The 14762-nt window shown below is 40.4% G+C and overlaps 1 protein-coding gene across 1 annotated transcript in view; it reads left to right on the top strand.

Moving 5' to 3' along the window:
- The window catches only part of FGD6 (FYVE, RhoGEF and PH domain containing 6), a 180385-nt gene that overhangs the window by 86997 nt on the left and 78626 nt on the right, over nt 1-14762 (top strand). The window contains exons 4-5 of the mRNA XM_069095179.1: nt 10098-10165; nt 10272-10302. Coding sequence (XP_068951280.1) covers nt 10098-10165; nt 10272-10302 — 99 coding nt within the window. The remainder of the gene's footprint in view (nt 1-10097; nt 10166-10271; nt 10303-14762) is intronic.

The following is a 14762-nucleotide window of genomic DNA, read 5'->3' as shown; positions in this document are numbered from 1 at the left end:
ACTTAGGATGACAGAGGAATCCAGTTAAATGGAAATAAAGGGTTTTTTTTTCCCATGCAAATTTACAGACCTCTTGATTTGATATTGATGGATCCTATGTTAACAATCCCTTGATCAAATGAACCTCTGAGGTCCCATTCATCTCTGAATTTATAAATCCCATGTTCTCTTACATCATTTGAGAATGGAAAGAAAAAAAGGAATGAGTTAGAATGTGAGGGCTTTGGGTGGCTGAAGTGCTTCTAAGTGTGTTTTGGCAGATTTTTCCCATTTTAAAGATAGCATATTTTATGGAGTAGACACCAAATACTTCAACTCCCGATGATATGAAGGGCCCTTTTGTCAAGGGTTGGAAAAGGACACACTTGTTTGGCAGCTGTATTTGAAAGATGATCAGTTATTCAATAGTAGATTTGTCTTTTGAAATCGTGAATGGAGGTCGCAGGCCTCACTTGAGTCTGGTCTCTGAGGTATGTTAGCTATGGAATCTGGAAAACAGATGAATGGTTATGGATCTTGGGCCTTATTTCCTTCAGTCACACAAGTTGGTGAACCTGTTTGTCTTAATTGGGCAGCAGTCTGTCTAAGAGAAAAGAAATGGAGACAGGGCTAAGGGTCAGCTTTAAATTTAACTTTATTGGTGACAAGGTACACCGTTATGATGATATAGTGTATTTGCTCCCTTGGGTTTATCATTTTTCACTTGAAATTGTATACTTTATCATGAACTTAACCATAAGCACAGATGTTTTATTACCCAGTGAAGTGCAATAAATAAATTTTATATATGTGTGTATACACACATATATATGTATGTATATATTTAATGAGGCCATAGGTTTTGTTATATATAGGTAAGGTTTTTTAAATTGTTTATTAAATTTTGGTTATTCAGATCCAACTCTTTTTCTTAATTATTTCCTCTTTATCTTGCCTGTGGTTGTTTGTACAGAGTTGTTTACATGTCGACTGTAAGTTCCCTGCAGGCAAGGACTATTTGATTTTGCCTCTTTTTTGTATCTCAGCTCTTAGCCTTGTGCCTAGTCCACAGAGGCACTTAATAAATATTTATTGACTGACTTATCTTCATGCAAAACTTTGACATAAGAAGTTGAGTAGAGGGGCAGCAAGGTGGCTCAGTGAATAGAGCACTGGCCCTAGAGTCAGAAGGACCTGAATTCAAATTCGGCCTCAGATACTTAACACTTACTAGCCGTGTGACCTTGGGCAAGTCACTTACCCCCAATTGCCCGGCCTTCCCCCCTCCAAAAAGCATAGCAAAACAAAACAAACAAACAAAAAGAAATGGAGTAAGATTTATGCTTCCTGTTTTGTAGATTTTAAAACTGAGGAAGGCCCAGAAAGGCAGCACAGTACAAGGAAAAGCATGTAGGAGATTGGACAGTTAGGTGGCACAGTGGATAGAGTGTTGGGTCTGTAGGCAGAAAAACTCATCTTCACAAGTTCAAATCTGGCTTCAGACACTTACTTGCTGTGTGACCCTTGGCAAGGCATTTAGCCCTGTTGGCCCCAGTTTCCTCATCTGTAAAATGACCCGGAGAAGGAAATGGAAAGCACTCTAGTATCTTTGTCAAGAAAACCCCAAATGGGGTCATGGAGGGTCAAGTACAACAGAAAAAACAACTCAACCACAACAACAAATGCAGGGGATTGGGAAGTAGGGGACAGCTCTGTTGTGTTTAGAACTTTGGGTAAACCGCATCTAAAATAAGCGGACAGGTCCCTTCTGTGTCCAAAGCTATGATCCTAGAGAGACTAATGGACATGCCCTAGGTCACCTACCAAGAAGCAGGGAGGATGGAGATCCTGATACGGGTACTTAGGGTGAGGACATGGACACTGGTATCCCACTTGCCTCGCTAGAGCTCTTTGCTCAGCAGCATAAGAGGCCATGTGATCGAGCAGAAAAATGACTTAATTGGGACATTGGGAGATCTGGGTTTTTTCCCCCAAATTTGCCATCAGCTAACTGTTGGGACTTGGGACAATTCATCAGGGCTCTGGTTTCCTCTTGTGAAGTAATCTATAGAATCTTTGAGTCAGGAAGACCTGAGTTCAAATCCAGACTCAAGTACTTACTAGCTGTATGACCTTGGGCAAATTAGTTTACCTCTAACTTCACTTTTCTCTTTTTTATACTGGGAGGGGAGAGGAAAGCGAATACCTTTCAAGGTCTTCCAGTTTTTGATCCTATTAATATATATAATATAATAAATGATATATAATTATAGATATAAGGTTGATAATTTCAAGAATGAAAGCTCTGAAAGCTACAGAGAAGCAGTTCTGATGAGGAAACAAAGGAGGGTTGTCCAAAGGGAATGATGCTTATTCTTACATAAAGAGATTTTGATTTAAGATGATAAACCGTATGAATTGAGTACTAATAGTCACAAAAAATATTAATAGTCACACTGTAAAAAAGTAATTAGAATTCAAGAACTAAGCCCATGAGGTGTCTCTCACAGCTTTGGCACAGGGGAGACTATGGAATCAAACAAGGAATTAAAGGCATCACAAAACAGAAAATAGATCATTTCAGTGACAGGAAGTGGAAAGGCATTTGCACCAATGGAATCAATGTAACTAAATAAGAAGGAAACCTATTGATTGGGGGGAGGATCTTTTGCATCAGATATTCAAGATGAATGACGAGTCACCAAAAGTATAGAAGACCAGTATGGGCAACTAGGTGGAGTACTATGCAGGCCATGGAGTTAGGAAAACTCATCTTCATTCATTCAAATCTGGTCTCAGACATTTCCTAGCTATGTGACCCTGGGAAAGTCATTTCACCCTATTGACCTCAGTTTCCTCATCTGTAAAATGAGCTGGAGAAGGAAATTACAAACCACTCCAGTATCTCTGCTAAGAAAACCCCAAATGTGGTCACAATGATTTGGACACTATTGAAAAATATCAACAACAAACTGTTCATATCCTTTCCCCCACAGCCCACCACCCCAGATCCTGCAGTTGCTAAACCCCCAGGGGGTAAAAACAGAAAGGCCTCAGGTCTTGGTGAATAAGAATCAGCCTGATGGCGTGAATTCCTTGACTAGCTGTGATGTCACTTAATTTTGATTTCTTCCAGCTACTCCCTGTTAATGAAGGGTGTCACATCCAGGACTGCTTAAGTGTTAAATTCCAATATCTTTGGGGGGAGGTACCCTAGGCAAAGCCCATTTTAATGACTGAGTTAGGAAGTTACAAGTCTGGGTAATTTGCCAATATTCCTAAAGGTGTGGCCTGCTTTTACCGATTTCCAAATTTGAGTACAGAAAGCAAGCACATTTCTCCAGAGTGACTGTGATGCTTGTGTTAACAGGTAGTATCTATGTGGTACAGTGGATAGAGAGGGCTTAGCCATCCACCAGGAAGACCTGAGTTCAAATGTATCCTCAGACATATACTATGTGACTCTAGGCAAGTTGCTTTAACCACTGTCTGCCTCAGTTTCCTCCTCTGTAAAATGAAGGTTAAAAATAGCATTCATCCTCAAGAGGACCTGAGTTCAAATCCAGCCTCAGACAAGTGTGAGTCAAGCTATGTGACTATGTGACCTTGGGCAAGTCACTTAATCCCAGCTGCCTTGCCTTCCCCCCTCAAAAAAAAAAACAAACTGTTAAAAAAAAAAATAACATCCATCTCCCAGGGTTGTGATGAGGATCAAATGAGATATTTGTAAAGCACTTATTACAGTTCCTAGAACTTAATAGATGCTTAATAAATCCTCTTCCTTTCCCCCCTCCCTTAACTTTCCATCAAGTCTGCCTAGCTTTGTCTTTTCTTAATTGGATCATGCCAAGGGCCTAGAGAAATGACTCTGAGCTCTACCCCTTCCCAGTCGAGTTCATTCACTGGCTCATCTTTATGGAAGAATAAAATGAAATTAATAAAAAAAATAAACTGGAAGGTTTTGAACTGGAAAGCTATGGATTGATTGACAGTGGAAATAAATTTGGATTTGGAGATGGAACACCTTCAAGCCTTGTCTCTGACACTAAATCCCTTTGTGTGGGCAAGTGGTTTAACCTCTCTGAGCCATAATTTCCTTCTCTGTTAAATGAAGGGGGTTGGGCTAGAGGGCTTTGAGGTTTCTTCTCAGCGATAAATTCCTGTTTCTTCCATTTCCCCTAACAAATGAGCTCTTTTAAAAATATCCCCTGCCCTTCTATTGTAAATAGAGGTACCATTTTGAAATCAACATCTAAAAAGAAACTGGGCAGTAAACAATTTAATCTTAGCTATTGTATGATGAGATGTTGTTTTCTAACAGGAAACGTGCTGGGGAATATAATCTTCAATGTTTTACAGTGTCATCCTTTTCCTACTTCTCCATTCCATCTCTTGGCGCCACTGGAAATGAGTCTAGGAAGAAGCTCATTGCTCTTAAGATTCCTTCAGAGCATGTAAACAAGGAAATTATCTAAAATGTTGAAAAAAAAAACTAATAATCTCTCAGTTTTTTAAAGCCTTCTTAATTAATCTCCTTGAATGAATGGAGAGCAAGTCCTTTTCATGCAGACTGGTGTGCATGGCCAAGTCTTCTTCTCAGCTTTTGTATTCTGAAGACCACTTGGCAGCAATTTCTGACTTGCATGGAACCCAAGAGGCTCAAAGTCTAATTCATTCCTGAGCAGAAACCTGGGTAGCTGGGTAAAACCAGTGGTCCTGGAGTCAGGAATTCAAATTTGGTTTCAGATACTTCCTAACCATGTGGCCTTGGGCAAGTCATTTAACCCAGTTTGCCTCAGTTTCTTTTTTTTTCATATCATTGTAGTTTATTGGGTAAATACAAAGTATACCATCTCTTTAAAAAAAAAATAAATGAAAAGCAAAGCCAAAGCTAATAGAAATGATGTGCACATTATCTCTCCTCTGTAGTGCAGAAGCATAAATTAGTTTAACTCACCATTAGGCATTTAAACAAAACCTGGCACTTTGGCATTGTAGGAGTTTGTGTGTACTACGTCCACACCCCTAAATTACAACTGAAATGTGTTTATACAAAAAAAAATTGCTTCAGTTTTTTCATCTGTAAAATGGGGAAAATAATAGCACCCACCTCCCAGGGTTGTTGTGAGAATTAAATGCTATAGTATTTGTAAGCACCCAGTACATAGTACATGTTGTATAAATGTTAGTTGTTATTATTGCTACTAACAGATGTGGCTTCTTTCTACTTTGAACAACTTGAATTGTTAGGAATTTTTTCCTGTATTTTTTAAGTCTATTTCTGTCTCCCTGTGACTTCTGCCATATGCTAGTTTTGCCCTCAGTGGCCAAGAAGAATAAATCTAGTCCTTTTTTCACATAACAGCCCTTCAGAGACTTGAAGACAACTATCATCTCACCACATCTTTTCTAGGTTGTTGTTCAGTTGCTTTTTTAGTCCTCTCTGACTATTCTTGACCCCATTTGGGGTTTTCTTGGCAGAGATACTGGAGTGATTTGCCATTTTTCTTCTCCAGCTCATTTTACAGGTGGAGGAAACTGAGGTAAACAGGGTTAAGTGACTTGTCTAGGGTCACACAGCTAGTAAGCGTCTGAGGCTAGATTTGAACTCAGGTCTTCCTGACTTCTGGTCCAGTGCTCTATCCTCTCCACCACCTCACAGCTATTCTCTAGGTTAAATGCCCCCCATTTCCTTCAACTGATATTCATGCTTTGTGGTTTTCAGTCTCATTATTCTGGTTGCCCTCCTGTACTGGTCCCATTTTATCAATGTCCCTCCTAAAATATGACTCTCAGGAATGAACACAGTACTGCAGGTGCGGTCTAACCAGCGCAGAGTCCAACAGAACTCTTGATCCTCTGCCCAGAATTCATCCTAAGAGCCAGATTGTTTATTTGTACTTAATGCAGGTCAGCTATCAAAACTGAATGCAGCTGAGATTAAGACAAATTAATTCACTCTAAGATGTAAATGACTGATGGAGTTCTGTGAGTTATGCTACTGCAAATGATGGCAAGGATCTTATAGAAAAATACTGATATCAGCATTTTTTTTGGGGTAGTATCAAAGAACTGGAAATAACATTTGGAAATACGGCATATGAATGTAACCATGTTTTTTTTTTTTGTTGTTTAGTCATTTTTCTGTTCTATCTGACTCTTCATGACCCCATTTGGGGTTTTCTTGGCCAAGACACTGGAGTAGTTTGCCATTTCCTTCTCCAGGTCATTTCACAGATAAGGAAACTGAGGTATATAGAGTTAAGTGACTTGCTCAGGGTCATACAGCTAGTAAATGTTTGAGGCCGGATTTGAACTCAGGTCTGCCTGACTCCACACTCAGCACTCTATTCACTGAACCACCTATCTGCCTAGTCAATATTCTAATATGTATTCAATAGCTCTTCTTTGGGGCCAGCTTGGTCACAATTACAAAGTCAATCAATCTATCAATCAGTAAACATTTATAAAGTGTTTACCATGTGCCAGGCAGTGTGCTAAACTTTGGAGATAGAAAAGAATGAGAGATAGTTCCTGCCTTCAAAGAGCTTACAATCTAATGTGAGAGACAGCTTGCAAAGAAAATATATTTGTGGCATCCATTTTTGATAATTCTGTTGTTCTTAAGACGTTTATCTTGAGACTTCTCCATGCAAGCATTTGTGGATTTTCATTTTAAAAATTACTCTCAAGCTTTTAACCTGAAGCCAATGTCATGTCAGTTACTCACGGTTAATCCTTTTACCCTTTCATTTGAGAATTCTTTTTTTTTCTTTTTTTTTTTTTTTTTAAGCAATCGGGGTTAAGTAACTTGCTCAAGGTTACACGGCCAGGTGTTTCTGGGTGGGTGCTAAGTGTCTGAGCCCGGGATTTGATCTCCAGGTCTTCTCAACACTGGAGCCAGTGCTCTTACTCGCTGTGCTACCTGGCCGCCCCTCATTTGAGAATTCTTTATGAAGCTTCTACCATGTCCCAGGTACTGTGCTGGACACTAAAGATAACAGAGACACAATTCAGAAAGAGCCCTGCCCTCAAAAAACTTATATTCCACTAGACTAATAAGTAAACATCATCTACACACAGAATAGTTGTCATTATTCAGTCATGTCATTATTCATTCAGTCTTTGTAGACCCCATTTGGGGTTTTCTTGGCAAAGATACTTGAGTAGTTTACCATTTCCTTCTTCAGCTTATTTTACAGATGAGGAAACGGAGGCAAACATGGTGAAGTGACTTGCCCAGAATCACACAGCCAGTCATATTTGAACTCAGGGAGGTGACTCTTCCTCACTCTAGGCCTGGTAGTCTATCCACTGCACCACCTAGCTGCCCTACACAGAATTATTAGGAGATTGGCAGCTAATTAGGATTAAAGCCCTGGGTGTGGAAGATGGTTCTTTTGAGCTGGGGATTCTTAGAGGCAGAGGTGATAAGGGAACACATTCCAGGCATAGGGGAAGGCCTGTACAAAATCTCAGAGATGGAATGTAGTATCTAAGGAACTCCCAAGTAGGCCAGTTTGGCTGGGAGGTAGAGGGCCCTCCCCTCCCCCATGTGCCTAGTGTAAACTAACTTGTTGGTTGTTACTGAGTCGTTGTAGATTTTACCGGGCTCCAACCTTCCCCCAGACTAGATAATGGGTACTTGCTGAATTTAATTTAAATGAGTGGGAAAAACTCCCCTCTTCTCTGCTCCTCCCTCCCCTCATCCTTTAGCACCTTGGTAATGTTTTATGAGTTAAAAAAAAAACAAACCCAACAATAACCAAAACTCCCCAAAACAACAGCAACAACAAAAACCTTCATCCCTTCAATATTGAAAAGGCTGTTTTTTCCTAGGCAGCCTTTCATTCCCCCCTCTTTTTCTATTCAAGCCTCTGATTTTTATGTCCCTAATACTGATGAGCACTTCAATGTAGGGAAGGCAGCAGAAGCCGAGAGAAATAGCCGTATTCACCCTGGAAATCTGAATGGCCGAGGTTTCAAGGGCCTGTTTATGAAAGAGGTCTCAAGAAATTTTTTTAAAGTGCTTTCGATTTGCAGAGTTGGTTTTAAAATTTAGATCACATTTACCCTCTTCCAGAAATCAAGGAGCTCTGCTTTTCCACTAATAAACCACATCCTTGCTGTGGCTTGAATACTTAATTTAGAATTTGAATTTGCTGTGAACTGATTGATGCTGAGTTGAGTAGGGCCAGCTGGGAGGACTACAATAATGTAAATGACAGGTCTGAAACAAAGCAGAGATCTTTTATCTGTAAATTACTCCTACATTTTCTGATGTTTCCTTCCCCATCCTACAGTTGTTCCTTAGACTAAGAAATTTTTAAAAAACGAAAAGGATAGACAAATAATCCAGCCAAATTCACCAACATATAAAAAAAAGCCAGACCAGTTTTTCTTCTGTCTGTGAGAGATGAGGAAATACACCTTCCTCTGTTCCTTTAAGAGGTGGGAGATTGTGTGTGTGTTTCTGTATTTTCTTTATATTTATTCTTAATATACAGGAGTGTGTGTGTTTCTGTATTTTCTTTATATTTATTCTTAATATACAGGAGTGTGTGTGTGTTTATGTGTGTGTGTGTACTTTTTAATATATATTCTGAATGTCCTGGGTATATAGGACTCTGTATGTGTGTGTGTGTATGTATGTGTAATTTCAGGAACACTGTTATAGGTGACCACTGTGGAGCTTACATATCTTTCTACAAGGGAAGGCTCCCTGGGTGGGCAAGTATGGGAGGAAAATCCAGAAATGACTGGGAAAAAGAAAAGATACCAGTTTTTGGTTTTTTTTTTTTAGTAAAAAAAGTTGGAATTTTCTCCTCCCTAGTAAAGTAGGGTGGCATAGTAGTCACAGAGCAAGCCATGGAGTCAGAAAATTTGGGTTCAGGTCTTGTATCTAACAGACCATTTAAGTGGCTGAGGAAGTCTCTTGAACTCTTAGTGCCTCAGGCAAGTACTTTGAAGAGTCCAGGCAACCCGAATGGGTAAAGTTTCCTCAGTGGTAGTTCCAGTCAAATTACCAGTCCCATCTCTTCTCCATAACTGACAACCCCCACTATTGCTTCCTACTTACTTGGTTTCATTCCAGAAGCAGATGTTCCTGTCAGGGAGACTTTTCCAGCTAGTTTAGTTAGAGTATGTATCTAACCTTTTAAGTCTTTAAAAGCTCATCATTGCCCCTTTACCAAATAGCCCAGCTAAACTGGATAAGTTAAAAATTATCCCTTACACACCCATTCTAATGACTAGCTTCCCAGTGCTCAGAGTTAAAATCCAGTCACCCTCCCTAGCCTGCCATTCAGAGCCTTTTGTCATGAGCCAAACTGATATTTTATCTATCTGCCTGTCAACTTGGACCATGCAGGGTTTGCCAAACTCCTCCCATTGACCTTTCCAGTCTCGCTGCCTATATTAGTATTGATTAGTGTTGTAGTCAAGTCAGAAAGACCTCAGTGCAAATCCTGCTGTAGACATTAGGTGGCTGGGTGACTCAGAACAGGTCTCTTATCCTGGGCCGCAGTGCCCATCTGTAAAATAAGAGTGTTTTAAATGGTAGTTATATGCTCTATTCTAACTTTAAATCTGTGATCCTATGAATACCCTCCCTTTAAGTCTAACTCATCCTTAAAACCAGACTCAGGGAATATCCATGAAACTCCCTCCATATTCTTCCCCTACCCCTATCCCCATTCTACTCTCTTCCCCTCTTCACTGGGCAAAAATAATCCCTTCTTCCTGAGATTTCTCAGTAACTATTTGTTCTGCTCTTGTATGCTTATGGACATTCCACTGGATATTATGTTTATTTTTTGTGTGTGTGCTTTATCTCCCCAACTAGATTGTAAGCTTTGTAATCCTTGAGAACAAGGGCCACCTTATTCATCTTGGTATCTGGAAGTTCCCTGCATAGCAGCACTAAAAATATGGTTTATTTAGTTGTATTCTAATTAATTTCTCAACTCTGCCATTCCAAAAGCATTTGCAATGTGCGCTCTTAGGGAACTTGTGAGTTAATTTTAGCAGCATAGAATTTGGGGTTAGCTGGTCCCACATGAATCTTGATGACCCTTTTCTGAGTTTCTGCCTTCTTAATGTGTACCCTCTATTTTCAGGGTAAAGAAACTGGAAAGAGAAGCAAGGTCTACCTTATCGCCAAAGAGATCATGAGCTCCGAAAAAGTGTGAGTAACGTTTTTGATGTTAATGACCAAATCTGGGGAGAATCATTGCTTCGTTCATTCTTTCCCAGCCCTAACATGCGCTGCCTTTTGGTTGCTGTCTCAACAGGTTCGTGGACGTGTTGAAACTTTTGCATATTGTGAGTACCTTAAATTCTTCAGTGTCTCCATACTGTCTCAGTTTGTTCTGCCAACATTCAGGTTAACGTGGTGGATTTAATAACCATCTACTTGTAAGGTGATGTTTGGGGTTACAGAATTTTTGCCCAGGAGCACGGTAACACTCACCTGTAACCCTTGCTAGCTGGAGGCTGAGGCTAGGGGATTTCTGGAGCTCAGGAGTTCTGTGCTTCAGTGGACCGAGCTGAGCCAGCAGAGATTTCAGTTCGGTGACCTTCCTCCATAACCCATTACCTCATGGCCATTAGATTGCATAAGGTAAAATTGCACAAATTCCTGCGACTGTTAGTAGCGGCTTTGCCCATAAATAGCTTCATCATTTTCAACCTGGGCAAGTAATGGAGACCCAGTCTTTTGAAAAAGAAAACAAAACCAGGGGGGAGAAAAGAAAGAAAGCTTTCTAGTAAATTAGGTCAATGTGTGCCTAGACTCCCAAGCCTTGTGACTTTGTGAAAGGCAGAACAGAGGAGACTTAAAGGGGTGATCTCTCTCCTGATGTTTGTTTCTGCAGTTTTGCTCTAGTACAGTGGAAAGTCTGTCCATAGAATCAGAGGATCTAGTCTCAGATCCCCTCTGTGAAGCTTACTCTCTTTGTGACCTGGGCTAGGTCACTGAACCTTCTTAAGCTTGAATTTCTTATCTTTGAGATGGTGGTGGGTGGGTAGGGTGGGGGTGGGGGAGTTGGACCATGTGACCCTAAGGTCTCTTATCTTACTTCCATTGCATAAGATCTAATATATATATATATTAGAAGTTCACATACATATTCATATAAACTTCCAGGAATGGGTGGGGGGGTTTTCCCTCTCAGTTGGCATTTTTGGCAAGTAATATATTTTGTTTAAATGGTGGTGTTGAATTTTTTTGTCTGCCAACTTGAAATCACTTGTTGGGAAGCCTTGAGAACTTTCCCCATGATTCTTGCAGTCCAAGAGATAACCAAGGTCTGTCTGTAATCAAGTTTTCACAAGTATTCATTCAGGCCCGGCAAGTAGCTAGCTTTTACCGTTAATTTAAAAGTCAAATATAAAGATTTTTATTGTCTAGGTAGGGGGGCTCGTATGTATAATTTGTCCCAGATTTTTGGCTGAATCAGAATTCTAATAAGAGAAGCAGGGAAGAAAGAAACTTGAAAGTGTGTAGAGTGGTTAATCAGTTGATTTGAAAATTCTGGAGTGTTGAAGAGACAGGTCTAGAAAATATTAATGCTTTTTTCACTCTTGATCAGTTGATATACTACACGTCTGTACTTGGCTAACAGGTGAAGGAGGGAGGTATGAATTACACATAGGTGAGTGATGCACACAGTGTCTTTCCTACTGGGGAATGTCATTTCTTTGCCTAAAAACCTCTAGCTGAAGAAATCAAGAAGTGTGTGTGTTTGTGTGTGTGTGTGTTTTTAAAATCCCATTCATTTTATAAATCTTCTTTGAGCCTTTTTTTTTTTTAACCCATGTGAGACTCTATTAGTTTTGGCATGGCACAGTGGGAAGGATACTAGTTCTGAATTCAAATGTCCCCAGGTTCAAAATCTGACTCTGGCACATGCTATCTGTATCAGCCAAGTCATTTAACTTCAAATTTTGGAGTTGGACTTTATGGCATCTGTGGTCCTTTCTATTCTTCTGTGCCATTTGCTACCTATGTGTCATTGGACTAGTCAATTCATCTTCCTTGGCTTCAGTTTCCTCATTTGTAAAATGAGAAGTTTGATCTAGATGGCCTCTGAAGTCTGCTCCAACTCTAGAGATGTGGTCCTGAGTTCCATTCCCATCCCTGCCACTGGCCACGCAAGTGACTGTGGACATGCCCCTTCATCACTGTGAGCCTCTGTCCTTCAGCTGTACAATAAGGAGATTGGATTTCACCCTAACCCTAACTCTGCTTCTAACCCTAACTACTAAGGTACCTTTCACTCTAAATCTGTGATCCCATGAGTCTTACAAATTGCCCTTGGAGACATCCCATGAATTCTTTGTGTTTCAGTGTCTGCTCTTAAAAGTATATTTTTTTAGGGGTGGCCAGGAGCACAACGAGTAAGAGCACCGGCTCCAGTGTCGGGATGACCTGGAGATCGGGGCTCAGACACTTAGCACCCACCCAGAAACACCTGGCCGTGTAACCTTGAGCAAGTTACTTAACCCCAATTGCTTTAAAAAAAAAAAAAGAGATATATATCTCTTTTTTTTTTTAAGTCACTGTTTGTCAAGCCATGTTACATGGAATTCTGGTGTTCCACACCATTGTGTCAAACTCAAGTAGAAATGGGGCCACCAGACCTTATATATATATATATGAATATAAGGATCCCTGTGACATATTGACTTAGTTTTAAAATACAATGTTACCTACATTTTATTGCATTTTCATTTATTTTGTTAACTATTTCCTAGTTGCATTTTAATCTGGTTTTCACCGCACTTGGGAGTGAGATGCATACAACCCGGGGCCCCATGTTGGTCACCTCTCTTCCACACCATCAGAGTTGGAGCTCTTTATTTGGTAGTGGTTTCTGCTGAATGCTACATGGAAAATAATAACAGGAAGCAATCAAAAGTTTGGGAGGCTGTGGGTTCTTGAACCCTAAGATGAAGGTGTAGACCTTCTTTGGTCCTGGCAGATGAGGAAAGAGAGAGGTCATGGCAGAAAGAATCCTTTATCAAGGAAGTATTTACTGGAAGCTGGGCAGAAAGAAACTGAAGTCAAGTTTACCTTATTTCCATGGGAGACCATGAATTTGATGGTGTAAGTAGTCCAATGGATAGAGAGATGGACCTGGATCAGGAAGACTTAAGCTGAAAACCAGCTCATACTTATTAGCTTTGTGACCTTGGACAAGTCACTTAAGGCAGATGCTATTATTATTCTTATTTTACAGTTGAGGAAACTGAGGCAGACAGAAGATAAATGAACTAACAACTAGTAAGTACCTGAGGCAGGATTTCAACTAGGGTCTTCCTGATTCCAGGCCAGGCATTCTTTCCAATATGGTACCACCTCGTTGTTGTTTTTTCAAACTCTTTTTTTTTTTTTTGCTTTTTTGGAGGGGGGAAAGTAGGGCAGTTGGGGTTAAGCAACTTGCCCAAGGTCACATGGCTAGTTTTGTGTTAAGTGTCTGAGACCGGCTTTGAACTCAGGTCCTCCTGACTCCAGGGCCGGTGCTCTATTTACTATGCCACTAGCCGCTCCTACCACCTAGTTTTTAAAGTTGTTTGTTTTAAAGGTGTTATCATCATATAAAATTGTTCCCCTTTCTCTGCTTATTTCATCATCAATTCTTGAAAATCTTCAGAGTTCTTCATGTTTATGATATTGATGCTATAGTATAAATTGTTCCCTATATTATGTGCACCTTGGACAGCACAGGTAGAAGGGAGGGACTTGGGAAAGAAGGTGAAATTCTGCAGGGTGCACTCAACAGCAACCCTCCCAAATGCCACCTTTTTGATTTTGCATCAAAAGGGAAGATGATCCCCTGGTCCTAGCTGCAGGACCTTCCTATTTCCCTATCCCAGTTTACGTCCTCCTCTCTCCTCTCCCCCCCCCCCCCCCCCCCCCCCCCATCCCTACCTTTCTGCTGTTCATTTGTAACCACCCTGACTAGGTACTAACCTCTTGGGGTTCTTAGCAACTCTCTGATTATTAAATTGCAGAGTAGGTGCTTACCTGCACTTGAGGGAGTTTTGTACCCCATACTGCTGAAATTTCAGGTCTAGTGATGTGCCTGGCAAGTGGGAGAGATCCCAGTGGCTGCCTCCTAACCCTCTTCTCCTCCATTCAGGTTTAGTGAAGACAGAGTCTCCTTTCTCCCAAGGACACAAAACATACTATCAGGGATAATCCTCAGTCCAGAGCATGGGCTGGCCCTCCAGGCTGCTTGTCAGAAAGCTCCTCTGCTTTCTAGATTAGAGGCTAACCTAATCAAGAATCTCTGCACTTGAATGAGTCCTTCTGACAAGGACAGTGTGTTTTCCAACCAGCTTTTATGGATTCCATCAAATATGCATTAATCATGGTTTAGTGGACAAGGCACTAGACTTTAAGTCAAGAAAAAAGGGGACTCATCTCAACTCACTTTGTAGTTTCAGATTCCAGCTGTGACCCTGGACAAGTCACTTGACTTTTCTCTGTCCCAGTTTTCCCATCTGTAAAATGAAGGAGTTGAACTAGATGACTTCTTGTGTCCCTTCCACCTAAGAAACTATATTTCTGCATATTCTTTGGCCAAATTAAATTAAGTAAATGTTCTTTTAGGTCATGAGTTTCTTATTTTTTTGTGTATCATGGACTCCTTTGGCAATCCGGTGAATCCTGTGGGCCCCTTCACAGGAGTATTTTTAAAGGCATAAACCTAGAATTTCAAAGAAAACAAATTATATTGAAATGTTATTTCAAAATAATAAAGTGCATAGACCCCAGT

Source organism: Petaurus breviceps, unplaced genomic scaffold (genome assembly GCF_028583685.1).
Source record: "Petaurus breviceps papuanus isolate PSGF00001 unplaced genomic scaffold, PetGlider_PUasm1.0 225, whole genome shotgun sequence".
In the NCBI taxonomy this organism is placed as follows: Eukaryota; Metazoa; Chordata; class Mammalia; order Diprotodontia; family Petauridae; genus Petaurus; species Petaurus breviceps.
The sequence above is the reverse complement of the archived record's forward strand: the minus strand, read 5'-3'. Positions and strand labels throughout refer to the sequence as shown.